The sequence below is a fragment of the Rhineura floridana genome, chromosome 13 (assembly GCF_030035675.1).
Source record: "Rhineura floridana isolate rRhiFlo1 chromosome 13, rRhiFlo1.hap2, whole genome shotgun sequence".
Classification (NCBI taxonomy): domain Eukaryota; kingdom Metazoa; phylum Chordata; class Lepidosauria; order Squamata; family Rhineuridae; genus Rhineura; species Rhineura floridana.
In genome coordinates, this window is record NC_084492.1 from 26,724,209 (window position 1) to 26,736,117 (window position 11,909).

Sequence of the window (11,909 nt, forward strand, 5' to 3'; positions counted from 1 at the left end):
CTTTTTTTTTTCCTGTGCACTTCTCTAAGGGGGCTAGACTAAATGGCGTGCAAGACACAGACACACAGTTCTATGAATGGTCTTTCCATCTGCAGTTGTTGTTCAAATGCCATCTGCCCCAGCCCGCAAAAGAGGTTTCAGGGACAGCTAACTGGAATCACCTAACAGCAAGGTTGGTCTTAAGAGGATACAGAGTTCATAATAGCTCTTTGGGGAAAGCATCGAAGTCCGTAGTTCACCAAGCATGTTAGAGGCATGTTTGAGGGCATCCATTAGCTTGTTTTTGTCCTACCAAAAAAAGTAAGCACATAAGAATAAGCTTGCTGGTTGTGTTACTTTTCACAACCAGGCCCCCCACATAGAAGCAATGTACAGAATTGTGTAGATAGCAGCTTTCAACAAGATCTCATGATTTGGAGGTGTTTGTGTTTTTAAAAGGAGCAGTCTGCCCACTCACAGGCACATCCCAATATATTGATAAAACGTCTAGGCCACTGTTTTGAACAGGCTTCCAAAGGCAGTTTTACAGCAATAAGATTTTTCTTAAAAAAATTAAACACAAAACCCACATAAACCTGCAGCAACTGAAAAGACAATACCCATCAGGAATTAAGGAATTAAGGCACCTGGCAGAGTAAAAATTTGCTTTGATACTTAAAAACAGTCAGAGATGCATATTCGTAGGCCTCATTGGAGAGAGAATTCCAGAGCTGCAGTCCTGTGATGTAAACTCGCTCTTCTACATTTCCTGGTGACAATGGGATCCCGGCAGGGTCTCCTTGGCCGATCACAGAGCTACAATTCCCAGAGTTCCTTGGGAAAAGGGATTGATTGTTACTCTGGGAACTGTAGCTCTGTGAGGGGAATAAGGGTCTCCTAGCAACTCTCAGCACCTTTCACAAACTACAGAGCCCAGGATCCTTTGCAGGAAGCTGTGACTCTTTAAGGCTGCAATCCAATACATGTCTACTCAGAAGTAACCTCCACTGGGTTCAATGGGACTTACTCCCAAGTAAGTGTGTATTGGATTGCAGCCTCATGTGGTATGATAGTGCTTTAAATGCGTAGTGCAGATGGAACCATAGTTCAACAACATCTGGAGGGCACAACTCCCATCATCTCTGGTCATTGGCCATGCTGGCTAAGGCTGATGGGAGCTGGAGTCCAACCATATCTGGGGGGCACAAGGTTGGGAAAAGCTACTCTAGAAGCTAAGCTTGGTCAAGATCAAGAAAATACTTGCATATTTTAATCAGCCCAACACATCCAATTCTGGCTGTTTTACTGAGGGGCAAAACCTACTGACTTTACAACTAATATTTAGAGAGGGAACATGAACCAAGCCCCGCAGTCCTTACCAAGCACCGCTTCATCTGGAAGGATTGGACCTTAACAGCCTGAATGGCTTCATCCAGGAGCTTCTCTTGCTCATCTTGAGGAGACTGCTGTGTAGTCGGCTAGAAACAGGAGGTAAAGGAAACAGGCAATTATTCGCTTTATTCAAAAGCATTTCTAAACCACCCAATGTTTCAAAAATCTCTAAGCAAGGTACACGATGCACAATATAAAAACGATATTCATTAAATCAAACATACAACCCAAAACCAAGAAAACAACAACGAAGAAACATGTAAAAGCAAATTAAAAAGATTCAGGGGATTCAGACACGCGGGGCCCACTCTTACGGGCAAAAAGAGAAGTCTTCGCAAGACGTTTGAAGCAACTGATGGTTGCTGATTGGCATATGGTGGGGGGGCAGAGCAGGGCAAGAGCAGAAAATGATTGCTTTCAGGTCACTGTCCCATGATATTGTGTAGGGCGATGTGCCATGAGCAGAATTCCCCCAGATGATCTTAGCCAGGGATTCCCAAACTGTGGTCTGTGAGCTTCATTCAGGTGGTCTGTGGTATATCTGTGTTAAATATTCATATTGATTTTAATGCTATTTTTATTGCTTCTTGTATATCTTCTATTGCATTTTACTGTATCACACTTCGAATTCTGTGGGATACCATATATAAAATATAAAAGTTGCAATAAATATACAACTAAAAAGCATACAGCACCTAGCACAGTGCATAACAACTGCTTCAACAAGCAAAAGGGTCATTAAGTGGTCCGCTAACACCATCAGCTATTTTTAAATGGTTGGGGGGGAAGTATGGGAACCACTGATCTGGGTGTGGCTTTGCCAACATAGACCCCTGCAGAGAGCAGAACTGAACCCTCCATTCACTAGCTGATGAGAAGACCATTCAATCCTGCCTGGTGCCCCAGGTTCAATCCTGCCTGGTGCCCCAGGTTCAATCCCTGGCATCTCCAGGCAGGGCTGGGAGATTCATGCCTGAAATCCTGGACAGCTGCTGCCAGCCAGTATCTTACAGGTCTATACAGGGGCTGGTGGTCTTTCAAGTAACCTAGTCCCAAGTTGTTCAGGGCTTCCTATATTAACAACAAGACCTTGAACATGGCCCGATAGGTGATCGGCAGCCAATGCAGTTCCCTCAACACTGGGGTTGTATGTGCACATCCAGGTGCTCCTTGTAAGAATGTAAGAGCAGAGCTGCTGGATCAACCGAAGTTTCATCTAGTCCATCACTGCGATTTCCCCAGTAGCTAATCAGGTGCCTTCAAGGCCTCTTTTGTAGGTTTCTAGGAAGCCTTTTCTTGTTATTGCTCTCTAACAACTTAGTTTCACTAGCATGCCACCTCTGAAGACGCAGGATCCATTTACCTCCATGGTTCGATGTACATCCCTTGGCTTGTTTTAAATTGTCTTACTGGATTTTTAATACTGTGTGGTTATATGGTTGCAACCTACCTTGGGACCTTGTGGAGAAAGGCAGGGAAGAAATCACTTAAATAAATAAATATTGTCACATGGTTAGATACTAAGGCCGTGCACCGGATTGCCCCAGATCGGATCAGCCCACCCAGACTGATGGAGGAGCTGGGGGAGAAGGAGAGGCCGGCAGATTCAGCAGGGTCTGCTTCCCTGCAAGGAATGTGCTCGTGCAGCAGCACCAGGCAGGATTAAACACTCTGCTCATCAGCTAGGGAACGGAGAGTTTAATCCTGCTCTCTGCAGGGGTCTATGCTGGCAAAGTGGTACCCAGTAGGATGGAATACAGCATCTCCTCCTCTCGCCTTCCCCTTCCTTGACTGCATGTTTAACTAGGGTTTAAAACTCTAACTAAACATTAGGGCTGGTCCCTGGAACCAAGTCCAGGTCAGTCCCACATCGTCCTGGATACAAATGCCAGATTGGAGGGTGGGGGGTGCACAGCTCTAGTAAATGCTATTCTTTTCCATTTGGAATGGTTTTATTTGTTTTATAATTGTAACAGCTATCTGCTTTTATAAATGAAGGTTACATTGTTGTAACCTGCCCTGGAGGGTCCAACCGTCTGACTCATTACAAGTTTCCTGCCTGAACTAGAAGAACTCAGACACAGCTATGTTTTTTTCTTTTATTGAAGCAAGAGACAGTTTCAGCTCAGTGCGCTTCATGAATCTACCTATGGCTTACTCAGAACTCAGCATCTCTCTAGGACTAACTAGGCACGACTTTGCTGCACTAAGATGTTGACTCAGCAACTACTCCCCCCCCCCCAACTTGGCTTAAGTAAGGCTGGGCAGGCACCCTGCTTACGTGTGCTAACTATCACTGTTGGGAGCATGTGCGCAGGCAAAGACTCTGCCCCAACTGTGCCTGTTGACTCTCCCGCTGCTGTCTCCTCCTTGCACGAGGCAAAGGCGGAGCCCCTGTCAGAGGGAGGAGGGCTGCCTGTGAGCAACGCAGGCGCAGGGAGAGGGGAAGCATCAGCCTGGGAAACAACTGGCTGGTCAGGTTGACTCTCCACAGGGGGATCCAGAGTAGGGTTGCCAGGATCAGGGCCTGAGACTGATCCTGTATCTTCAGGAGAAGAGAAAGTCAGCCAAGTGCAGGTGTTCTTGCAACACTGTAATGGGAAAAAACACAAGGTGGAATTCTTCCTTCCCCCTGCACAACTTTTAAAGATACAGAAGGCCTCTTGGAGGCCGGGCCTGGCAACCAAGAGGTCTTCTGTATCTTTAAAAGCCCTGAACCTGGCAACCCTAATCAGGAGCTGCGGGGCTTGAGCTGTCAAAGTCCAGAGCTGGGGCGCCTTGAATTCCACTCCCCGCTCAGCCCCTCACCAGCTCGAATATCCCACTCTAAGTCCTCCTCCGCTTCGTTCTCATCGGTCCACCCCCCTCCAGCAGGGCTCACAACAATGAGGCAATTTCCTGTGTTCCTGAAAGGTTTCAGCTTCTCCATGCCCAGTTATGAAAGGTTCAAGATCCTCGTCAATCTCTGGCTGCATTCACACTGGACATTTTTTCCATTGTTATTCCACCTGAAACAGTCATGGCTTCCCCCAAAGAATTCTTGGAAGTGTAGGTTGTGAAGGATGCTGAGAGTTGTTAGGAGACCCCTATTCCCCTCACAAAGCTACAATTGCCAGAGTTCTCAGGGCAGAGAGATTGATTGCTAAACCACTCAAGAAACTGTAGCTCTATGGGGGGAATGGGTCTCCTAACAACTCTCAGCACCCTTCACAAACAACCCTTCCCAGGATTCTTTGGGGGAAGCCAGGACTGTTTCAAGTGGAAAATCAATATACAGCATGAATGTGGCCTCTGTATCTGATCATCCAAGCACCCAACACTGCATCGTAAGATGCTGCCTCTATCATCACCATCTGTCACCTGCTTCTATCATCATTTGAAGACACACCTTTTTGGCGCTAGGCTTTTCCCAGTAGTTAAAACCAGACTCTGTCTTCTGTGTGTTTTTTTACTGCTTGAATGCTTCACTGCATTTTGTTATTGCTGCTTTTAGTAATTTATGTATTTTTGTAATATTTGTGTTTTTTAATTTGCTATACACTGCTTAAGAGATATCTGACATATTAAGTGGTACAGAAGTGCTCTTTCAATAAATACATCTTGGCGCAGCAAATTCCACACGTTAATTATCCATTGTGGGAAGGAATATAATGATAGTTTCTTGCGGGACCAACACTGCTGTCGGTCAACGATGCAGGATGCTACGCTTAGCTGTCCAAGAGTAGAATTCTACAGAAGATAACCAGACACAAGGCGCAGCAAAGACTTGGGAGCACAGATCTAAAGGAGAACGCACATTCTGGCTCCATCCATGGGAACGCAGGAAGCTGCCTTACAGTCAGCCCATTGGTCCATCTAGCTCAGCATTGTCTACTCTGACTAGCAGCAATTTTCCAAGGTTTCAAATAGGGAGTCTCTCCCAACCCTACCTGGAGATGTCAGGGATTGAACTCAGAACCTTCTGCATGCAAGACACATGCTCTGCCATAAGTTACAGCTACACTAGCCAGAGAGAGGACTAAGGGTCACTGCTGCCTTTCCTCCCAGGAAGAGCATCCCAGCAAGGGAGAGACCAACCTGGCCCTCCATCCATCAGCCAGAGAGCGATCAGCTGCAGGGAGCTCCCTCCCGTTCTCTGCCAGAAAGAGCACTCGCCTCCCATTGCCAGTTGTCCTGGGACTCAAGCCTGCAAGGAAGTACAGTCCCGCCCCATCCATTGCCCAAAGAACTGAAGGTTGTGGGGTTGCAGGTGGGGAATCCGTATTTGCTGTGCACTGATGCAATCCAATGTAAATGTAAGCTACCTTGAGGATCACCTGATTCAGTGGCAGGGTATAAAAACTTCACAATAAGTAAATAAGGCCCCGCACAGCGTCAACACGTAGGATTTTGTTCTAAGGCAGCACAAGAAAGTAGGGTTTGAAAAGGACTTTGCAACAAAGATCAGGGGACAAACCTCTATGAGGAGAGACTGAAAGAACTGTGCATGTTTAGCCTGGAGAAGAGAAGACTGAGGAAAGATATGATAGCACTCTTCAAGTACATGAAAGGTTGTCACACAGAGGAGGGCCGGGATCTCTTCTCGATCATCCCAGAGTGCAGGACACGGAATAATGGGCTCAAGTTGCAGGAAGCCAGATTTCGACTGGACATCAGGAAAAGCTTCCTAACTGTTAGAGCCATACGACAATGGAACTGATTACCTAGAGAGGTAGTGGGCTCTCCGACACTAGAGGCATTCAAGAGGCAGCTGGACAGCCACCTGTTGGGAATGCTTTGATTTCGATTCCTGCATTGAGCAGGGGGTTGGACTCGATGGCCTTGTAGGCCCCTTCCAACTCTATGAATCTATGATCTTGCAACTGTTTTCCTGTTTCTGTTTAATGATGTGCTGATACGCATGACGTTTTAGATTTTTTCCCCCCGTGTGCCACACTGAACACTTGACCAAAATTCAAGCTGAACTGCATGTCTTGTCGTGTAGAAAGAATGTATGTTTTAGAGCAGGAGAGGGGGACCTTTGGCCCTCCAGACGGCCCAACACTCTTTTTTTAATCTAAAATCTGTATCATTTAACACAGTCATTCCCAAACGTTTTTTCCCCAAACAGACCACTTGAAAATTGCTGAGGGTTTTGGTGGACCACTTAATGATTTGTACCTCCGTTGCACCAACTGTAATGCACGCTGCTAGATGTTGTATGATTTTTAACTAAATTTTTACAGACCCACCACTGACCACCTGAATGAAGCTTGGAGACAACCAGTGGTCCGTGGACCACAGTTTGGGAACCCCTGATTTAATACATATTATCAAGATGGCCTGACAATGTAAAATGCATCACAAAACACTCAACAGAACCATACACAGCAGAGACAGGGCAAGCCTATACACATCTACTCAAAAGCAAAACCCATTTAATTCAATGGGACTTACTCCCAGGTAAGTGATCACAGAACTGCAGCTTAGATATCCTAAATATTCTAGCCCGGGCTTCACCAACATAGTGCCCTCCACTACGAATGTGCTGGGGCTGATGGAAGTTGGCACTCAAAACATATGAAGAGCACCAGGTTAGCAAAGGATGTCACCCAACTTAAAAATGTAAAGGTCTCTGAAAGCCCCCCATAAACACAAGTGTTTGTAGCTAAAGCCTAAAGGCCATTAAAGCAATTTGTTTTATTGTGTTTTCAAATGTTGGAAGCCAACCTGGACATTTTTATGGAAGGGCAGAGTATAAATTCTTATAAAAAGGAAACTAAAGTAGGCTGGTTCAAACAGGCATGGGGAATGGATTCCACAGGTGAGGCGGTCTTGTTGCTCGATGCCACCCACTTTACCTCTAATGGTGGAGGCACCTGGAGACAGACCACCAATAAAGTTCCTAACAGCCAGCAAGACAACTCTTGTTTTAATCATTATGTATTTTAACTAGCTTGTTTCATTGTAAATTAGGAATGCTTTTAATTGTTTGATGTAATTGCTTCATTGTGTTTTTTAATTATGTATGGATTTTATACTTGTAAATTGCTTAGAAGACATTTTGGCATGTAAACAGTATATAAATTACTACATAACAGCAATTCTAATTATATATGAGCTGGCTAATTAATCATTGCTCTTGGTCCTGCTATTTCAACTGCTAGCTCCTATAAGAGCCTTGGAAGAAGATTTATCCCTATAGTTCTGAAAATCATTTGAGAGCTTTAAGCTTCTCCATGGCAGATACATTACAGTCCACCACCTCCACCCATCTACCTAAAATCCAGCCTTTCCATACATACACAGCCTTAATAAGCCTAACCCTGACTTTCCCCCAACCTGGCACTCCCCAGATGTTTTGGACTACAAGTTCCATCAGTCCCAACCAGCACATCCAAACACTGGGATGAGAGTTGTTGTCCGACAACATCTGGAGAATACCACGTCAGCTACTCATATGCTAGAGGAAGGTCTCTTCGGCTCACAAAAGGGCAATTTCCAACATAGGAAAATAATGTTTGTGGGAAAGCTACTCAAAAACTAGAGGAATTCCTTTGTTTGCACAAACTTATGTAAAATTTTGTTTTTTGCAGTTAGCATGTGTATCAAACCTGATGTTGCTCAAAGTAGCTTTTTTATTGTTCTGATAAGGTTAATGACTTTCAAATATTTGACCACTCAAATGCCCAACCTCTGATGAAAGGTTATTGGCAAAACACTATTTGTCATCTAGCGAGGCCTGGAATCACATATGAGACGCTCCAATACATACAGAACTCCTGACCACTTCCATTGCATGAATGGCTGTCTCACAGACCCATATATTCAGTCTTGTCTATTAACCTGGATTTCGTATTTGTTCATCTCATTCATTTGTTATTCCTATATCTGTATACAAAGGAATTTCCATGTATGCAGAGCCCGCAATGTAAGGGCTGGTAACTTTTGGAACTCCGGACATTGCTGGGTTCCCAACTCCCTTCAATGCTAGACAGCAGAGCCAATCATCCGAGATGATGTTGAGTTGTAGTTCAGTTTCATCTGAAAGGCCACAGGTTCTGCATCCCTGCCCTAATGTTTAAAAATGAGCCACGTAAGTCAACGCACGCCTTTTGACACTGACAGATATACAGAGATAGAAATTGTTCATATTATCTGCCAGATGGATAAGTACTGAAAGGAGTGGAGGGAAGAGAAGAGCTAATGAAAACAGAAATTTATAATGCGAGAGTGACTTCACAAACAGGCAAGTGACTCAAGTTTCTTCCAGGAATACATTAAGCAAAGCTGGGCCTATTCATAACCCTTCACTCCACTAACCTTTGCCTCTCTGGGCTCCTTAGGGAAGAAGGGCAGGATATAAATTCAATAAATAAATAACCATGGTAGCCCCTGCACCATTCACAGATGTAGCATACATTATAGTGACACAACATAATCTGGATAAAGCTCTTTGGAAAACTGTACATTGAAATAAGACACAGGACTAGCTAACTGTGCATAAGAATACAACCGCATATGGCAGTCCTATACAACATACATGTGCTTATATGCAGCACATTTACAATAACTACACATTTACTTGCACATTAGCAACTTCATTCATGCAAGCATGCACAGGTATGCATGATCCTAAGCATGTTTACTCTAGAATCATTCCCACCTAATCCAATGGCATTTACTCCCAAGTCAAGCAGGAATAGGATTTGAAAAAAAACACACCAATGTCAGGATATGTTGTGTTATCACCAACTCCAGGGGTGGCTAATTTGTGGTCCTCCCGATGTTGCTGAGATACAATTCCCATCACCCCTGACCACTGGCCATGCTGGCTGGGTCTGATGGGAACAGTACCTCAGCAACATCTGGAGGGCTATAGGTTAGCCACCCCTGACCAACGTTGCCTTTTTCACTGATTATTGTAATGATCTTGCTTTTACGTAGTCATCACAATCTGTTCTTTTTGCATTTCATTTAAGAACATAAGAGCAACCTGCTGGATCAGCCTACTGACCCATCTAGGTCAACATCCTGTTTTCAGAGTGGCTATCCAGATGCCAATGTTGTTGTTGTTGTGTGCCTTCAAGTGGATTACGACTTATGGCGACCCTATGAATCAGTGACCTCCAAGAGCATCTGTCATGAACCACCCTGTTCAGATCTTGTAAGTTCAAGTCTGTGGCTTCCTTTATGGAATCAACTCATCTCTTGTTTGGCCTTCCTCTTTTTCTACTCCCTTCTGTTTTTCCCAGCATTATTGTCTTTTCTAGTGAATCATGTCTTCTCACTACAATTAATCCTCCATGAATTTGTCTAATCCTTTAAAGCTATCCAAGTTGGTGGCCATTACCATCTCTTTTCTGTTAAACCTCACTCCTCTGCATATCCTTCCCCTGTATGTGCAACCTGCCATCTGAAAATCATACTTCATGCAGCTGATGATAGCAACGGTGGTCTACAAAAGCTCATATGCCAAGGTAAACTTCTTCATTTTTTAAGGTGCCGCAAGAATCTTTGTTGTTTGTACTTACTAGGGAATAAGGACTACTGAAGAATGTGGCGTTACTTTTGAGTAGGCATGCATAGGCTTGCACCTTCAGTCATCTAGGAAGCTACACCTGGGATGATTACTTTTTTCCTTCCCTTTTCTAAAAAGGTATTTGTTAGCCAAGCACAACCTCTAGAAGTGGATGTGAATGTGATGCTTCCTGATTAGAAAAGCCTTTTAATTTAGCAGTTCAAATTAATTTAACTTGAACTGCTAAATTAAATTAATTTAGTTAATTCTTGGGCGCAATTCTAAGTACACTTCCCCCATAGAATAAACCCCCACTGAGCTCAATGGAACTTTCCAAGTGAACACACTTAGGGTTGTGTTGCACCATTAACTAATTAAAGACGTCTATATCATGGCTTTTCAAATTTTGTTTTAGGCTGTCCTGAATCTGATACAATGAAGGATGGCATAAAAATGTTTATTAGATATTGAATTTTTAAATATTTATATGCCAGTGACAGTCATGTATTAATCCAATGGTCCCCCAAAATTTTACCCCACTTGAAAACTGCTAAAGGGTTTAGCAGCCCACAGTGATTTTGCTGCCTATTGTAGCAGTTGTAATTTATTATTATTTATTTATTACATTTATACCCTGCCTTTCTTTTTCATGAAACCCAAGGAGGCTTACATATGGTTCCCAGACGGCCTCCCATCCAGGCACTGACCAGACCTGACCCTACTTAGCTTCAGCAGGGAGCTGGCCTTACATACCTTCAGCCCATAGCCTGAATACACTGCTCTAGGATCTGTATGACTTTAAATTGTATTTTTACAGACACAGGGTAGACCACCTGAATGAAGCTCACAGACCACAGTTTGAGAACTCCCATATTAGTCTCTTCTCAGGGCTAAGCACTCCCAAAGCGGTGGAGAGAAATAAAAATAACAGAACCTTAGGCAGAGTATAAAGCACTGGGTGGATACCAACAAATCCATGAGATACTGAATGAGGTCACCAGTGTTATTTTAAGGAAGGACAACAGTAAAAAGCTAATAAGATCTTCTTGAGTGCCAGAACTGAAGGGGCCAAGCAAACATTGTTACATTCTACAACCACCAAGCTGAGCCACCACTACCAAGGCCTCCTCCAGAGTGCTCATCAGGCTAGTCAATTTCACCAGCAGACACACAAGCAGAACCTGAGATGCAAGTCTAAGATTACAGACAGTGTCCCAGGGGTGCAGGCAATCTTTAAGGTAATATGTTCCCATCCCATTTAAGGCCACATCCCCCAACACGGTGCCCTCCAGATGTTTTGGACTGCAACTCCCATCAGTCAAAGTCCACACAGCTGCACTGGCTGAGGATTATAGTTCAGAACACTGTAACAGAGGTGGAAGAAAAAGCTGATTTAGGGCCTTGAAAGGTTAATCCTAGCAAATTCGAGTTGGGCCCACAAACACACTGACAGCCAGCACAGCTAACACAAAAGTGGTTGTTGCATATTCAGACCTTCTTCCAGGTTAGCATCCTGGCAGCTGCATTTTGCACCATCAGAACTTTGCAAGCTGTCTTCAAGAGGCAGCCCCATAGAAAGCACATTGCAGCAGTCCAGCTTTGGAGGTTTCCTTTGATTGCAAGCCATCCAAGGTACATTTATTGACACCCATAGAAATAGAATTGATTAGTTAACATGGATTAATAGATTTAATTTAAAAACAGCCGCCACCACCACGAGCAGCCAGGCCAACAGCCTTGTCCCATAGAAAGGGCTGCAGCGGAGGTGACCTGGCAGCCCGCTTGTCAAATCCAGCTCCCACTCCTTTCTATCACCCCCCTTTTTTTAACTCACCATAGTGGCGCGTCGCCCACTGCAACCCCTGAAGCACTTGCGGCAACCCCCACTCCTACCGCTGTGATAGGCGCCTGCTCAGCTACCCTCTCCCACCACTGTCATGTGACAAAAGAAACCCGCCTCTTTCTTCCTCTCGCTCCTTATTGGCCGCCGGCTGGGGAAAATTCGTATCCTCTGTAGCGACTGGCTTCCGCAGGCGGC

General features: G+C 44.5%; 1 protein-coding gene across 1 annotated transcript in view; it reads right to left on the reverse strand.

Annotated features, from left to right (window-relative positions):
- VPS35 (VPS35 retromer complex component) overlaps positions 1-11,831 on the reverse strand; it is a 36,604-nt gene extending 24,773 nt beyond the window's left edge. Inside the window, exons 1-3 of the mRNA XM_061593722.1 lie at positions 11,706-11,831; positions 1,359-1,457; positions 192-288 (exon numbers count right to left, since the gene is read on the reverse strand). Of these exons, the coding sequence (XP_061449706.1) occupies positions 192-288; positions 1,359-1,457; positions 11,706-11,708 (199 nt within the window). The 5' untranslated portion in view covers positions 11,709-11,831. The remainder of the gene's footprint in view (positions 1-191; positions 289-1,358; positions 1,458-11,705) is intronic.
- Positions 11,832-11,909: the final 78 nt, after the last annotated feature.